Raw genomic sequence first — 17,290 nt, 5'->3', positions numbered from 1 at the left:
TTTTTTTTTATTGAATTGAGAGAAAGAGAGAGAGAGAGAGAGATAAGAAAGATGTTTCCCGAGGGAGTTGACTCTTAGCGGAGCTTCACCTCTAATATTCTGTGAGCAACAAAAGATGTATGCATCCTAAAAAAAAAAAAGGATACCAGGCCTGCGATTGCTTTTGTGCAGCCTCAAAGGCTCTCTGTATCCACTGGAAAGTTCATTCATTTCCTTATGAAGGATATCTATTCAGCTGTCAACTCTTTTCATGGACTCGTAGCTAAAGAACATGTGCTAACTACTGTACAGCAATACCGCATCATCACACAACTGAAATGTCAATAAGCATTTCCTTAGTCTATTCACACCAAATGTTTTGTCATTCATCTCAATGGCTTAATCCTTGGATCCTTCCTGCTGTTCTATTCAACCATTTACCATAGTAACACACCTTTCATACAGTAAACACTCTTCTTCACTGGTGTTTTTAACCCTCCACAGGTGTCTTCTTCATCCCGTACTTTGTCTTCCTCTTCTTCTGTGGTATCCCTGTGTTCTTCCTGGAGACGGCATTGGGCCAGTACACCAGCGAGGGCGGGGTCACAGCCTGGAGGAAGATATGTCCCATGTTCGAAGGTGATCACTCTGTCTGCTCCTTACATTATTACATAATGGGCCAGTTCCCCAGACACAGATTTAGCCTATGGTGAATCTTCCAGTCAGGCCACCCATGATACAAGTCCATATTCGACATCCATCCATGTCTGAGGATGACGGGAGATGATGTAGAAACCAGCCACTAGGGGCAACAGTGAGAGCTGTTACCTTTAAGTAGGTTTCGGTTTTGCTGGTTTTGCTAGTTTTGCTAGGGCCTTGTGGATGGACGTAAGCATCTGCCTTGGGTTCCAAAAGTAACATGTTCGAATCCAGAAAGAAAGTGGTTTCTGATATTTTTGTTTTAAGTGTAACCCAAACCTTAACCCTTACCTTAAGTATTCTGGAGTTAATGCCTAACCTTAAAAATACAGAGTTAATGCCTAAACTTAACCTTAAACACTTAAAAATGTGACATTTGGAACAGCTTCGAAATTTGACATTTGACGTGAGACTGTGAGAGCTTGTAGCAGTCTTCTTTATTAATAGATGTCAAGTCCCCTGTTTTGGGGACCTGCGTGGTTCTGGTATCGTTTCCGACTGACATTTTCACTGATAAATTGATCTGTGGGCAGCATAGGTTGAAATGGCTTGCATTGAGCAGTAGCCCTGAATCTCACGGACACAGGAGTATATGTGGGGTGTCCCTCCTACCATTTTATTCGCTCTTCTGACTGTCCATCAACTCCAGGCTGAACCCTACATCACAGCCACTAACAACACATATGCTTGGAGTCCTTACATTGTAGCGCAGAAGGAGAGAGGGGTTTCGTCGCTGTACCACATTCAGAGATTGATTTATTGACAGGAAATTAAAATAATTCATACATTTTAAACAAAAAAACACTTTCTGCTTGTAACAGACGTACAAGATTGATACGAGATGAAAGGCAAGTTCTAAATGGGCTCAGTGAGACGTTCACAGTGATGGGGGTAGCGATGGGGGTAGCGATGGGGGAAGACGTTTTGATCAAGAGAGACCTTTAGAAAATATTCACATTTTCTCTAACACTCAACATACAAATATGTATTTTACAGTTATAAGGAAAGTGGAATCTTATAGTTAGTTGTTGTATAATTTGATTATATTATATTTTCGAAAGCATGTATCATTTCAAGCCATATTCATACAGTTCTATTGAATAGGAAATACACAATATAAAATATTTCGTATTTTTATACTTTCATGATACTTCTACTGTGTACTTCAGCTTGTATCTTCAAAAGTGACGACACCTCAGCAATGTATAACTATTCTTGCCAGAAAGGTGAGATTGTAGCCTTTCTTGGAGTATGCAGCATTACTAGTTATAGTTCATGATAGTAATTACTTTTGGGGATTACGTAGATTACATTCATAACCGTTAAAATGGCTTTTTAGTACAGGACTATCCATTATTTGTGTCTGGGAATCGGGCCTTATGCTAGTTAAAACAGGGATTCAAATGTGTTCTTTCAGGCTAAACTCATGAGATGCTGCTGTATACAAAGACATTGATTGAAAACAAATACATTTCACATTTTCTATATCTAACTGTAATTTGCTAGGTATTAAGCAGGCTTTTGTTCCAGCCCAGTACTAACACTCCCGATTCAACTTAACAAAGTCTCAATGACACGTTTGTTTATTTAGGTATTGTAGTGCTGGGCTGAACCAAAAGCCTGCACGCCCTGTAGTTCTCCAGATCCATGGTTTGACCACTGTGCTAAGTTACTAAGTTATTTAAAGAACAGTCACCTTATCAAATGTTAACCTGCCTTTGCTTTTCCGTCTATAGGAGTGGGAATTGCATCCCAAGTGATTGTGGCGTACTTGAACATCTATTACATAGTGGTGCTAGCCTGGGGTCTGTTCTACCTATTCAACTCCTTCAGGAATCCACTGCCCTGGTCCACCTGTGACAATGAGTGGAATACTGGTACAAGAACTGAACACAGACACAGACACACACGTAGACATAGACACACGGGCACGTATGTATGTGCACATACTTACTCTCTCTCTCTCTCTCTCTCTCTCTCTCTCTCTCTCTCTCTCTCTCTCTCTCTCTCTCTCTCTCTCTCTCTCTCTCTCTCGTCTCTCTCTTTCTCTCTCTCTAACATTCTCACAGAGAACTGTCATAATTTGAGTTCCATGTTGTTGAACCCACACCTCTCCCAGTTGGACTCAGACTGGTCCTTCCTTCACAACCAGACTGAATATAATGACTACAATATGTTGAGGTAGGCCTCCTTATTGTACTTTGAAGATATCAGATACACTGGGTGTTGATGAAGATACACTGGGTGTTGATGAAGATACACTGGGTGTTGATGAAGATACACTGGGTGTTGATGAGGTGCAGTCATGCAGACATTGAGATGACTGTATTGTGGTTCATTTAGCTATTTCTCACTGCTTTTTCATTGGTTTAAACCCCTCTTTCTCTTTCAGTAATGAAACCATGAAGATCACATCTCCTGAGGAGGAGTTTTGGGCGTAAGTTTGAAACCAATCATAACTTCTGAAATACACACGCACACACACACACACACACACACACACACACACACACACACACACACACACACACACACACACACACACACACACACAGATAATGATGAGTCACGCTGACAGACAATATAGGGCCCACCCAACGGCCCAGCAGAACACCGGGTAAGGGAAATTAGCCAATTACAGCCCGGAGGGAACCATAAAACAACCAATTAGAGTGCTCGACAAGGATTATTTTGTGTTCAAATTGAGTGTTGTTGTTTCGTCAGACTAGTCTGGTGATTCCGTGATAGGCCATGGTTCTTCCCACATGATACATTCCTGATGGGGTTTCCGGGTGGTGCAGGATTGGGAAATGGGCTGAGAACAGCACTCTAAAGCATTTTCTACTAAATGAGAACAATATGTGTCCTTTCTTTGGGGTTCAAAGCCTAAACTAAAACCTTATAAACTAAAGTGGGGAAAATGGAACATCTGTATCTATCATGCCGATGCTATTTTGTCTCTGTATTCGTGCAGAGGCTCCATATGGAGACTATAAAGTTGGAAAAAGTGTAAGGGTTTTCTGGCGAAAGAGAAGCGGACCAAAAAGCAGCATGGTGGTTATTCATGTTCTTTAATTTATAAAGAAACTACACATGAGATAACTAACAAAAACAACAAACGTGAGAAAACCTAAAACAGTCCTATCTGGTGCAAACACAGAGACAGGAACAATCACCCACAAACACACAGTGAAACCCAGGCTACCTAAGTATGATTCTCAATCAGAGACAACTAATGACACCTGCCTCTGATTGAGAACCATACTAGGCCGACACATAGAAATTCCCAAAACCTAGAAAAACAAACATAGACTGCCCACCCAACTCACGCCCTGACCATACTAACTAAATACAAAACACAGGAAATAAAGGTCAGAACGTGACAAAAAGAACACGTGTCTTTCTGTCGGTCGGCTGTCGCTGTGAATTTGTTTAGGTTAGATTTGTGTGGGGAGAGGATCTCTGAAATAAAACACCATGTCTAAGATGATATGTAGTACATAGAGGGTCATGGTATTGGGATTTGACGTAATTTGATGAGTGGGTTAATTCTGCATGGTTACTAGGTTAAAACAGAAACAACTAAAAGGGTTACGTTTAGGTATTCATTCCAAATGGTTACGGTTAGGTATTCATTCCAAATGGTTACGGTTAGGTATTATTAGGGTTAAATGGTTAGGGTTCGGTTAGGGTTAAGGGTTACGGTTAGGTTATTAGGGTTACATTAAGGTTAGGGTTAAGGTTAGGGTTAAGGTTAGGTATTACAGGGTTAACGGTTAGGGTTACGGTTAGGTATTCATTCCAAATGGTTACGGTTAGGTATTCATTCCAAATGGTTACGGTTAGGTATTCATTAGGTCCAAATGGTTACGGTTAGGTATTCATTCCAAATGGTTACGTTAGGTATTCATTCCAAATGGTTACGGTTAGGTATTCATTCCAAATGGTTACGGTTAGGGTTAAGGTTAGGGTTAAGGTTAGGGTTAAGGTTAGGGTTACGGTTAGGGTTACGGTTTGGGTTACGGTTAGGGTTACGGTTAGGTATTCATTCCAAATGGTTACGGTTAGGTATTCATTCCAAATGGTTACGGTATTCATTCCAAATGGTTACGGTTAGGGTTAAGGTTAGGGTTAAGGTTAGGGTTAAGGTTAGGGTTACGGTTAGGGTTACGGTTTGGGTTACGGTTAGGGTTACGGTTAGGTATTCATTCCAAATGGTTACGGTTAGGTATTCATTCCAAATGGTTACGGTTAGGTATTCATTCCAAATGGTTACGGTTAGGTATTCATTCCAAATGGTTACGGTTAGGTATTCATTCCAAATGGTTACGGTTAGGTATTCATTCCAAATGGTTACGGTTAGGTATTCATTCCAAATGGTTACGGTTAGGGTTAAGGTTAGGGTTAAGGTGAGGGTTACGGTTAGGGTTACGGTTAGGGTTAAGGTTAGGGTTACGGTTAGGGTTACGGTTAGGGTTAAGGTTAGGGTTACGGTTAGGGTTACGGTTACGGTTAGGGTTATGGTTAGGTTAGGGTTACGGTTAGGGTTACGGTTAGGGTTACGGTTAGGGTTACGGTTAGGGTTACGGTTAGGGTTAAGGTTAGGGTTAAGGTTAGGGTTACGGTTAGGGTTACGGTTAGGGTTACGGTTAGGTATTCATTCCAAATGGTTACGGTTAGGTATTCATTCCAAATGGTTACGGTTAGGTATTCATTCCAAATTACGGTTAGGGTTAAGGTTAGGGTTAAGGTTAGGGTTAAGGTTAGGGTTACGGGTTAGGGTTAAGGTTAGGGTTAAGGTTAGGGTTATGGTTAGGGTTAAGGTGAGGGTTACGGTTAGGGTTACGGTTAGGGTTACGATTAGGGTTACGGTTAGGGTTACGGTTAGTATTCATTCCAAATGGTTACGGTTAGGTATTCATTCCAAATGGTTACGGTTAGGGTTACGGTTAGGGTTACGATTAGGGTTACGGTTAGGGTTACGGTTAGGTATTCATTCCAAATGGTTACGGTTAGGTATTCATTCCAAATGGTTACGGTTAGGGTTAAGGTTAGGGTTAAGGTGAGGGTTACGGTTAGGGTTACGGTTAGGGTTAAGGTTAGGGTTACGGTTAGGGTTAAGGTTAGGGTTACGGTTAGGGTTAAGGGTTACGGTTACGGTTAGGGTTACGGTTAGGGTTACAGGGTTAATTAGGTTACGGTTAGGGTTACGGTTAGGGTTACGGTTAGGGTTACGGTTAGGGTTAAGGTTAGGGTTAAGGTTAGGGTTACGGTTAGGGTTACGGTTAGGGTTACGGTTAGGGTTACGGTTAGGTATTCATTCCAAATGGTTACGGTTAGGTATTCATTCCAAATGGTTACGGTTACGGTTAGGTTACGGTTAGGGTTAAGGTGAGGGTTATTTAGGGTTACGGTTAGGGTTACGATTAGGGTTACGGTTAGGGTTACTTAGGTATTCATTCCAAATGGTTACGGTTAGGTATTCATTCCAAATGGTTACGGGGTTACGGTTAGGGTTACATTAGGGTTACGGTTAGGGTTACGGGTTTCATTCCAAATGGTTACGGTTAGGGTTACGGGGTTAGGGTTAGGTATTCATTCCAAATGGTTACGGTTAGGTATTCATTCCAAATGGTTACGGTTAGGGTTAAGGTTAGGGTTAAGGTGAGGGTTACGGTTAGGGTTACGGTTAGGGTTAAGGTTAGGGTTACGGTTAGGGTTACGGTTAGGGTTAGGGTTACGGTTAGGGTTAAGGTTAGGGTTACGGTTAGGGTTACGGTTTTGGTTACGGTTAGGGTTACGATTAGGGTTACGGTTAGGGTTAGGGTTTTAGGGTTTGGGTTAAGGGTTACGGTTAGGGTTATTAGGTATTCATTCCAAATGGTTACGGTTAGGTTATTCCAAATGGTTACGGTTAGGGTTACGGTTAGGGTTACGGTTATTCCAAATTAGGGTTACGGTTAGGGTTATGGGTTAGGGTTAAGGTGAGGGTTACGGTTAGGGTTACGGTTAGGGTTACGATTAGGGTTACGGTTAGCAGTTAGGTATTCATTCAAAATGGTTACGGTTAGGTATTCATTCCAAATGGTTACGGTTAGGTATTCATTCCAAATGGTTACGGTTAGGTATTCATTCCAAATGGTTACGGTTAGGTATTCATTCCAAATGGTTACGGTTAGGTATTCATTCCAAATGGTTACGGTTAGGGTTAAGGTTAGGGTTAAGGTGAGGGTTACGGTTAGGGTTACGGTTAGGGTTACGGTTTGGGTTACGGTTAGGGTTACGATTAGGGTTACGGTTAGGGTTACGGTTAGGGTTACGGTTTGGGGAAAGCATAAAACGAAATAATAATGAAATAAAAAGCGCTTTTTCCATTTATCATAATCATACTCTCCCTTGTTGCTAAACATTTGTGAACTGTCGTGGCGCCATGGTCTAAACGTCTTACTGACCAGACTGGTTTGTGTGTGTACATTCATGTGTGTGTGTTTGTGTGTGTGTGTGTGTGTGTGTGCATTCGTGTGTGTGTGTGTTGTTCCCCAGTCGTCGGGTGTTGAGGACGTCAGATCATGTGTCGCTGGGTGCTGTACATTGGGACCTGGCTCTCTGTCTGCTGCTGGCCTGGATCATCTGCTACTTCTGCATCTGGAAGGGAGTCAAATCTACAGGCAAGGTGAGCTGGCAGCCTCCCATACAGCCTCCCACGTGTGTGTGTGTGTGTGTGTGTGTGTGTGTGTGTGTGTGTGTGTGTGTGTGTGTGTGTGTGTGTCTGTGTGTGTGTGTGTGTGTGTGTGTGTCTGTGTGTGTGTGTGTCTGTGTCTGTGTCTGTCTGTCTGTCTGTCTGTCTGTCTGTCTGTCTGTCTGTCTGTCTGTCTGTCTGTCTGTCTGTCTGTCTGTCTGTCTGTCTGTCTGTCTGTCTGTCTGTCTGTCTGTCTGTCTGTCTGTCTGTCTGTCTGTCTGTTCAAGTGTATCTTCATGTGTGACCACAGGTGGTGTACTTCACAGCAACGTTCCCCTACCTGATGCTCTTCATCCTGTTTATCCGAGGTGTGACTCTACCAGGGGCTGGAGAGGGCATAAAGTACTATCTCTGGCCTCAAATGGACAAGATCTTGGAACCTGGGGTAAGACTGATGGGACAGGGATGGTAGTAGGGAGGAAAGATGGTAGTAGGAAGGAAAGATGGTAGTAGGAAGGAAAGATGGTAGTAGAGAGGAAAGATGGTAGTAGAGAGGAAAGATGGTAGTAGGGAATAAAGATGGTAGTAGGGAGGAAAGATGGTAGTAGGGAATAAAGATGGTAGTAGGGAGGAAAGATGGTAGTAGGGAATAAAGATGGTAGTAGGGAGGAAAGATGGTAGTAGGGAATAAAGATGGTAGTAGAGAGGAAAGATGGTAGTAGGGAGGAAAGATGGTAGTATTGAGGAAAGATGGTAGTAGAGAGGAAAGATGGTAGTAGGGAGGAAAGATGGTAGTAGGGAGGGAAGATGGTATAAGAGAGGATAGATGGTAGTAGATAGGAAAGATGATAGTAGGGAGGAAAGATGGTAGTAGGGAGGAAAGATGGTAGTAGGGAGGAAAGATGGTAGTAGGGAGTGAAGATGGTAGTAGGGAATAAAGATGGTAGTAGGGAATAAAGATGGTAGTAGTGAATAAAGATGGTCGTAGGGAATAAAGATGGTAGTAGAGAGGAAAGATGGTAGTAGGGAGGAAAGATGGTAGTAGGGAATAAAGATGGTCGTAGGGAATAAAGATGGTAGTAGAATAAAGATGGTAGTAGGGAATAAAGATGGTAGTAGGGAGGAAAGATGGTAGTATTGAGGAAAGATGGTAGTAGAGAGGAAAGATGGTAGTAGGGAGGAAAGATGGTAGTAGGGAGGGAAGATGGTATAAGAGAGGATAGATGGTAGTAGATAGGAAAGATGGTAGTAGGGAGGAAAGATGGTAGTAGGGAGGAAAGATGGTAGTCTGGAGGAAAGATGGTAGTAGAGAGGAAATATGGTAGTAGGGAGAAAAGATGGTAGTAGGGAGGAAAGATGGTAGTAGAGAGGAAATATGGTAGTAGGGAGGAAAGATGGTAGTAGGGAGGAAAGATGGTAGTAGGAAGGAAAGATGGTAGTATAGAGGAAAGATGGTAGTAGGGAATAAAGATGGTAGTAGGGAATAAAGATGGTGGTGGGAGGAAAGATGGTAGTAGGGAATAAAGATGGTAGTAGGGAATAAAGATGGTAGTAGGGAGGAAAGATGGTCTTAGGGAATAAAGATGGTAGTAGAAGGAAAGATGGTAGTAGGGAGGAAAGATGGTAGTAGGGAGGAAAGATGATAGTAGGGAGGAAAGATGGTAGTAGGGAGGAAAGATGGTAGTAGGGAATAAAGATGGTAGTAGGGAGGAAAGATGGTAGTAGAGAGGAAAGATGGTAGTAGGGAATAAAGATGGTAGTAGGGAATAAAGATGGTAGTAGGGAATAAAGATGGTAGTAGGGAGGAAAGATGGTAGTAGGGAATAAAGATGGTAGTAGGGAGGAAAGATGGTAGTAAAGGGAATAAAGATGGTAGTAGGGAATAAAGATGAGGAAAAAGATGGTAGTAGGGAGGAAAGATGGTAGTAGAGGAAAGATGGTAGTAGGGAGAAAGATGGTAGTAGGGAGGAAAGATGGTAGTAGGGAGGAAAGATGGTATAGGAGGATAGATGGTAGTAGAGGAAAGATGGTAGTAGGGAGGAAAGATGGTAGTAGGGAGGAAAGATGGTAGTAGGGAGGAAAGATGGCAGTAGGAGGAATAAAGATGGTAGTAGGGAGGAAAGATGGTAGTAGGGAGGAAAGATGGTAGTAGGAGGAAATATGGTAGTAGGGAGGAAAGATGGTAGTAGGGAGGAAAGATGGTAAGGGAGAAAGATGGTAGTAGGGAGGAAAGATGGTAGTAGGGAATAAAGATGGTAGTAGGGAGGAAAGATGGTAGTAGGGAATAAAGATGGTAGTAGGGAGGAAAGATGGTAGTAGGGAATAAGATGGTAGTAGGGAGGAAAGATGGGGAGGAAAAAGATGGTAGTAGGGAGGAAAGATGGTAGTAGGAGGAAAGATGGTAGTAGAGGAAAGATGGTAGTAGGGAGGAAAGATGGTAGTAGGGAGGAAAGATGGTAGTAGGGAGGAAAGATGGTAGTAGGGAATAAAGATGGTAGTAGGGAATAAAGATGGTAGTAGGGAATAAAGATGGTAGTAGGGAGGAAAGATGGTAGTAGGGAATAAAGATGGTAGTAGGGAATAAAGATGGTAGTAGGGAATAAAGATGGTAGTAGGGAGGAAAGATGGTAGTAGGGAATAAAGATGGTAGTAGGGAGGAAAGATGGTAGTAGGGAGGAAAGATGGTAGTAGGGAGGAAAGATGGTAGTAGGGAGGAAAGATGGTAGTAGAGGGAATAAAGATGGTAGTAGGGAGGAAAGATGGTAGTAGGGAGGAAAGATGGTAGTAGGGAGGAAAGATGGTAGTAGGGAATAAAGATGGTCGTAGGGAATAAAGATGGTAGTAGGGAATAAAGATGGTAGTAGGGAATAAAGATGGTAGTAGGGAATAAAGATGGTCGTAGGGAATAAAGATGGTAGTAGGGAATAAAGATGGTAGTAGGGAATAAAGATGGTAGTAGGGAATAAAGATGGTAGTAGGGAATAAAGATGGAGTAGGGAATAAAGATGGTAGTAGGGAATAAAGATGGTCGTAGGGAATAAAGATGGTCGTAGGGAATAAAGATGGTAGTAGGGAATAAAGATGGTCGTAGGGAATAAAGATGGTAGTAGGGAATAAAGATGGTAGTAGGGAATAAAGATGGTAGTAGGGAATAAAGATGGTAGTAGGGAATAAAGATGGTAGTAGGGAATAAAGATGGTAGTAGGGAATAAAGATGGTCGTAGGAATAAAGATGGTAGTAGGAATAAAGATGGTAGTAGGGAATAAAGATGGTAGTAGGGAATAAAGATGGTAGTAGGGAATAAAGATGGTAGTAGGGAATAAAGATGGTAGTAGGGAATAAAGATGGTAGTAGGGAATAAAGATGGTAGTAGGGAATAAAGATGGTAGTAGGGAATAAAGATGGTAGTAGGGAATAAAGATGGTAGTAGGGAATAAAGATGGTAGTAGGAATAAAGATGGTAGTAGGGAATAAAGATGGTAGTAGGGAATAAAGATGGTAGTAGGGAATAAAGATGGTAGTAGGGAATAAAGATGGTAGTAGGGAATAAAGATGGTAGTAGGGAATAAAGATGGTAGTAGGGAATAAAGATGGTAGTAGGGAATAAAGATGGTAGTAGGAATAAAGATGGTAGTAGGGAATAAAGATGGTAGTAGGGAATAAAGATGGTAGTAGGGAATAAAGATGGTAGTAGGAATAAAGATGGTAGTAGGGAATAAAGATGGTAGTAGGAATAAAGATGGTAGTAGGGAATAAAGATGGTAGTAGGGAATAAAGATGGTAGTAGGGAATAAAGATGGTAGTAGGGAATAAAGATGGTAGTAGGGAGGAAAGATGGTAGTAGGGAATAAAGATGGTAGTAGGGAATAAAGATGGTAGTAGGGAATAAAGATGGTAGTAGGGAATAAAGATGGTAGTAGGGAGGAAAGATGGTAGTAGGGAATAAAGATGGTAGTAGGGAGGAAAGATGGTAGTAGGGAATAAAGATGGTAGTAGGGAATAAAGATGGTAGTAGGGAGGAAAGATGGTAGTAGGGAATAAAGATGGTAGTAGGAGGAAAGATGGTAGTAGGGAATAAAGATGGTAGTAGGGAGGAAAGATGGTAGTAGGGAATAAAGATGGTAGTAGGGAGGAAAGATGGTAGTAGGGAATAAAGATGGTAGTAGGGAATAAAGATGGTAGTAGGAGGAAAGATGGTAGTAGGGAATAAAGATGGTAGTAGGGAATAAAGATGGTAGTAGGGAATAAAGATGGTAGTAGGGAATAAAGATGGTAGTAGGGAGGAAAGATGGTAGTAGGGAATAAAGATGGTAGTAGGGAATAAAGATGGTAGTAGGGAATAAAGATGGTAGTAGGGAATAAAGATGGTAGTAGGGAATAAAGATGGTAGTAGGGAATAAAGATGGTAGTAGGGAGGAAAGATGGTAGTAGGGAGGAAAGATGGTAGTAGGGAGGAAAGATGGTAGGGAGGAAAGATGGTAGTAGGGAGGAAAGATGGTAGTAGGGAGGAAAGATGGTAGTAGGGAGGAAAGATGGTAGTAGGGAGGAAAGATGGTAGTAGGGAATAAAGATGGTAGTAGGGAATAAAGATGGTAGTAGGGAATAAAGATGGTAGTAGGGAATAAAGATGGTAGTAGGGAATAAAGATGGTAGTAGGGAATAAAGATGGTAGTAGGAGGAAAGATGGTAGTAGGGAGGAAAGATGGTAGTAGGGATGGAAAGATGGTAGGAATAAAGATGGTAGGATGATGGTAGTAGGGAATAAAGATGGTAGTAGGGAATAAAGATGGTAGTAGGGAATAAAGATGGTAGTAGGGAATAAAGATGGTAGTAGGGAATAAAGATGGTAGTAGGGAATAAAGATGGTAAGGGAATAAAGATGGTAGTAGGGAATAAAGATGGTAGGGAATAAAGATGGTCGTAGGATGGTAGTAATAAAGATGGTAGTAGGGAATAAAGATGGTAGTAGGGAATAAAGATGGTAGTAGGGAATAAAGATGGTAGTAGGGAATAAAGATGGTAGTAGGGAATAAAGATGGTAGTAGGGAATAAAGATGGTAGTAGGGAATAAAGATGGTAGTAGGGAATAAAGATGGTAGGGAATAAAGATGGTAGTAGGGAATAAAGATGGTAGAGGGAATAAAGATGGTAGTAGGGAATAAAGATGGTAATAAAGATGGTAGTAGGGAATAAAGATGGTAGTAGGGAATAAAGATGGTAGTAGGGAATAAAGATGGTCGTAGGGAATAAAGATGGTAGTAAAGATGGTAGTAGGGAATAAAGATGGTAGTAGGGAATAAAGATGGTAGTAGGGAATAAAGATGGTAGTAGGGAATAAAGATGGTAGTAGGGAATAAAGATGGTAGTAGGGAATAAAGATGGTAGTAGGGAATAAAGATGGTAGTAGGGAATAAAGATGGTAGTAGGGAATAAAGATGGTAGGGAATAAAGATGGTAGTAGGAATAAAGATGGTAGTAGGGAATAAAGATGGTAGTAGGGAATAAAGATGGTAGTAGGGAATAAAGATGGTAGTAGGGAGATGGTAGTAGGAATAAAGATGGTAGTAGGGAATAAAGATGGTAGTAGGGAATAAAGATGGTAGTAGGGAATAAAGATGGTAGTAGGGAATAAAGATGGTAGTAGGGAATAAAGATGGTAGTAGGGAATAAAGATGGTAGTAGGGAATAAAGATGGTAAAGATGGGTAGGGAATAAAGATGGTAGTAGGGAATAAAGATGGTAGTAGGGAATAAAGATGGTAGTAGGGAATAAAGATGGTAGTAGGGAATAAAGATGGTAGTAGGGAATAAAGATGGTAGTAGGGGGAATAAAGATGGTAGTAGGGAATAAAGATGGTAGTAGGGAATAAAGATGGTAGTAGGGAATAAAGATGGTAGTAGGGAATAAAGATGGTAGTAGGGAGGAAAGATGGTAGTAGGGAATAAAGATGGTATAAAAAGATGGTAGTAGGGAGGAAAGATGGTAGTAGGGAATAAAGATGGTAGTAGGATGGTAGGGAATAAAGATGGTAGTAGGGAATAAAGATGGTAGTAGGGAGTAAAGATGGAGGAAAAAGATGGTAGTAGTAAAGATGGGAGGGAATAAAGATGGTCGTAGGGAATAAAGATGGTAGTAGGGAGTGAAGATGGTAGTAGGGAATAAAGATGGTAGTAGGGAATAAAGATGGTAGTAGGGAGGAAAGATGGTAGTAGGGAATAAAGATGGTAGTAGGGAGGAAAGATGGTAGTAGGGAATAAAGATGGTCGTAGGGAATAAAGATGGTAGTAGGGAGTGAAGATGGTAGTAGGGAATAAAGATGGTAGTAGGGAATAAAGATGGTAGTAGGGAGTGAAGATGCTAGTACAGAGGAAAGATGTTCTCCAGCATTTTCTCTCTCTTTCTCTGCTCACAATCCCAAAGCGGAACTGGGATCTTAGCAAGAAAAGCAAACCAAGACCTTTAGAGTTAAAACAGTAACCCGAACACACCATAACATCAACACACAGTAACAAAAACACCATCCTCCCGGAGCAGGATGAAGTTGCCCCTAGACGCTGATCTTGGGTCAGTTTTCTATTTTCCCCACTCATTTATTTAAGATACTCTTTGGTCGTAGTCCAATGACCGAACGTCAATGGCAACGGTCAAACACTCAGGCATTCAGACGATTTCTTTATGTGCCAGAGAGTCCCATAAAAGAGACATTCTTTGGTATGGATTACCTTTGACCTTAGTACAACATGGCATGTGACCTGATGCCTTCTGGGGTCCGGTGTCACGGTCCCTGGAGAGGTCAAGCCTCGTTTCAGGGGTCAACTATCCTCCAACTTTGCTTCCTGTTGTGTGGGGCTCGTTGGATCAGGAGTAGGCTCAAAAAGGGTGCAAACCGCGACAGATGAAGCCTGCTGGGTATTTGGGAAGTGTCATGGACTGTTGTGAGTTTGTTTCTTTGTATCATATTTCAACTAGTCTATTTTAAACGGAAACGTGCTGTTTTTCCGTAGCGAGAGCAGGACATCAACATTGGGGAGGGTGAATAATATTATGTTAATTAACCTTATGGCTAAAACACTGATTCTCAAAGAACTAAATTACTGTACAACATCATCTTTCCAGGTATCCCAGCAAACATACGCAAAGACAGATGTGTCATATCATGTGCGGACAAAAGGATAGTCACAAACCTAACATCTTTAAGTTCATAGGTGTAGGGTGTGAGAAAAGTTGCTAAAGCAATTAGAGACCTGGGGAGGATTGAGAGGAGGACGGGCTGGCGTGGGAATCCCCAGTTACTTGGACTGGAACGGTGGCCAAATGAATACACTTCAGGGTCCGGGTGATGATTGGTTATGTAACTCTGTGTCCCGACACAGCTGAAGAACAGACCAGGGAGAAAATGTGTGTTCGACTGCATGCCATGTGTTTTATTTTGGATTTGGGGAAGAAGTCTTGAGTGAGGGTTGTGTATTAGTTTAGAGGTCTGTGTATAAACAGAGAGAAGAGGTTTAGGGCTCTGTGTATAAACAGAGAGAAGAGGGTTAGAGGTCTGTGTATAAACAGAGAGAAGAGGTTTAGGGCTCTGTGTATAAACAGAGAGAAGAGGGTTAGAGGCCTGTGTATAGACAGTGAGAAGAGGTTTAGGGCTCTGTGTATAAACAGTGAGAAGAGGTTTTGAGCTCTGTGTATAAACTGAGAGAAGAGGGTTAGAGGTCTGTGTATAGACAGTGAGAAGAGGTTTAGGGCTCTGTGTATAAACAGAGAGAAGAGCTTTAGTGGGCTGTGTATAAACAGAGAGAAGAGGTTTACAGGTCTGTGTATAAACAGAGAGAAGAGGTTTACAGGTCTGTGTATAAACAGAGAGAAGAGGGTTAGAGGTCTGTGTATAAACAGAGAGAAGAAGTGTAGGGCTCTGTGTATAAACAGAGAGAAGAGGGTTAGAGGCCCGTGTATAGACAGTGAGAAGAGGTTTAGGGCTCTTTGTATAAACAGTGAGAAGAGGTTTAGGGCTCTGTGTATAAACAGAGAGAAAAGGGTTAGAGGTCTGTGTATAAACAGAGAGAAGAGGTTTAGGGGTCTGTGTATAGACAGAGAGAAGAGCTTTAGTGGGCTGTATATAGACAGAGAGAAGAGCTTAAGGGGTCTGTGTATAGACAGAAGAGCTTAAGGGGTCTGTGTATAGACAGAGAGAGGAGAAATGAAGGGGCCCATCCCAGCTGGCTGTGGTAGTATGTGGATTATACTGGGATGGATAATGGACTTTGTTATGGGGCAGACTGCAGGCCTCCCAGGCCCTATCGCCCTCCTGCTAACACTAACCAGATGCTGCTATGAGTGGGTCTGCTGAGGGTCTGCTGAGAGGGTTGATGTTGTCAACACACACACATAGGAAGTGCAAGCAGACACAGGCAGCCATACATACACACAAACATGCACATGAACGGACACACAGATGGATGTTGGCCTGAGAAAGACAGTAGAGAGCCCAGATTATTGGCCCTAGACAAACCTGATGTTACACAAGTTGTAGTTGATTGTTGTCAGCTTTGACAGAGAAATGTATCCAATGGTTTATGGGTCTACATGAGATGTATTTGATGAAAACCACATGGTTCTGACCGTTTTTTGTTTACTTTAATGAGTGAAATTAGCTGAACATGTGACAGTAGAATAGATATAATTTCTTCCTGTACTCTGCCCCCTCATTCTCTCTTTCTCTTCTCCCTATCTCCATCCCTCTCACTCTCTTTCCTACCTCCCTCATTCCCTCTCCTCTCTCCTCCCTCCATCCCTCCCCTGTCTTTCACTCCTTGCCTCCCCCTCTCTCTCTCCCTTGCTCCCTCTTCCTTGCCTCCCATTCTTTCTCCCTCTCTCTCTCTCTCTCTCTCTCTCTCTCTCTCTCTCTCTCTCTCTCTCTCTCTCTCTCTCTCTCTCTCTCTCTCTCTCTCTCTCTCTCTCTCTCTCTCTCTCTCTCTCTCTCTCTCTCCTCCCTTCCTACATCCATCCATCCCCCTCCCTCCATCCACCCCTCTGACTCTCTCTAACTCCATCCCTCTCCCCTCTCTCTCTAGGTGTGGCGTGACGCAGGGACCCAGGTGTTTTTCTCCTACGCTGTATGCCAGGGGGTCCTCACCTCTCTGGGCAGCTACAACAAGTACAACAACAACTGTTTAAAGTCAGTGTGACACACCACTGCACACAGCTTCCCCTTCAACACTCTATTTGAATCGTCACATAAAAACAAAAACATTTTCAAGTATGTCAACTGTGCTTGATTTAGTTTGCACTTTACGAAAGGAACCAATGGAATAGTCCCAAAAGTGAAAAACTGCACATCTCTTTTCTTTCCAAACGGTATCCTCTCACATTGATTTAGAGTAGCATGCTAGGTCCCTCTTGACGTTATTTGAATTGGATCACATAGACCTGGGTCAAACACATCATCATGGCACATGTTTTTCAACACTTGAGCTATGCTTGATATAGTTTGCTGTGTACAATATAACCAATGGAATGGTTCCAAATGTGCAAACTCCACACTAAGTCAAGAGTACCTGAAATACCTTCACGTGAGTGATAGTGATTTCACACACCTTGTTGTGTTCCAGGGAGTGATAGTGATTTTACACACCTTGTGTGTTCCAGGAAGCGATAATGATTTTACACACCTTGTTGTGTTCCAGGGAGCAATAGTGATTTTACACACCTTGTTGTGTTCCAGGGAGCGATAGTGATTTTACACACCTTGTTGTGTTCCAGGGAGTGATAGTGATTTGACACACCTTGTTGTGTTCCAGGGAGCGATAGTGATTTGACACACCTTGTTGTGTTCCAGGGAGTGATAGTGATTTGACACACCTTGTTGTGTTCCAGGGAGTGATAGTGATTTGACACACCTTGTTGTGTTCCAGGGAGTGATAGTGATTTGACACATC

At 42.2% G+C, this 17,290-nt stretch overlaps 1 protein-coding gene across 2 annotated transcripts in view; it reads left to right on the top strand.

Moving 5' to 3' along the window:
• Positions 1-483: 483 nt before the first annotated feature.
• The window catches only part of LOC124026559 (sodium- and chloride-dependent GABA transporter 2-like), a gene marked incomplete at its 5' end in the record, with an annotated part of 22,140 nt that continues 5,333 nt past the window's right edge, over positions 484-17,290 (top strand). For both annotated transcript variants that reach the window (XM_046339470.1, XM_046339471.1), the window contains 7 exon segments: positions 484-618; positions 2,415-2,555; positions 2,748-2,859; positions 3,071-3,115; positions 7,222-7,351; positions 7,668-7,802; positions 16,427-16,530. In XM_046339470.1, the coding sequence (XP_046195426.1) occupies positions 484-618; positions 2,415-2,555; positions 2,748-2,859; positions 3,071-3,115; positions 7,222-7,351; positions 7,668-7,802; positions 16,427-16,530 (802 nt within the window).

The sequence above is a fragment of the Oncorhynchus gorbuscha genome, unplaced genomic scaffold (assembly GCF_021184085.1).
Source record: "Oncorhynchus gorbuscha isolate QuinsamMale2020 ecotype Even-year unplaced genomic scaffold, OgorEven_v1.0 Un_scaffold_2774, whole genome shotgun sequence".
Lineage (NCBI taxonomy): Eukaryota > Metazoa > Chordata > Actinopteri > Salmoniformes > Salmonidae > Oncorhynchus > Oncorhynchus gorbuscha.
The sequence above is the reverse complement of the archived record's forward strand: the minus strand, read 5'-3'. Positions and strand labels throughout refer to the sequence as shown.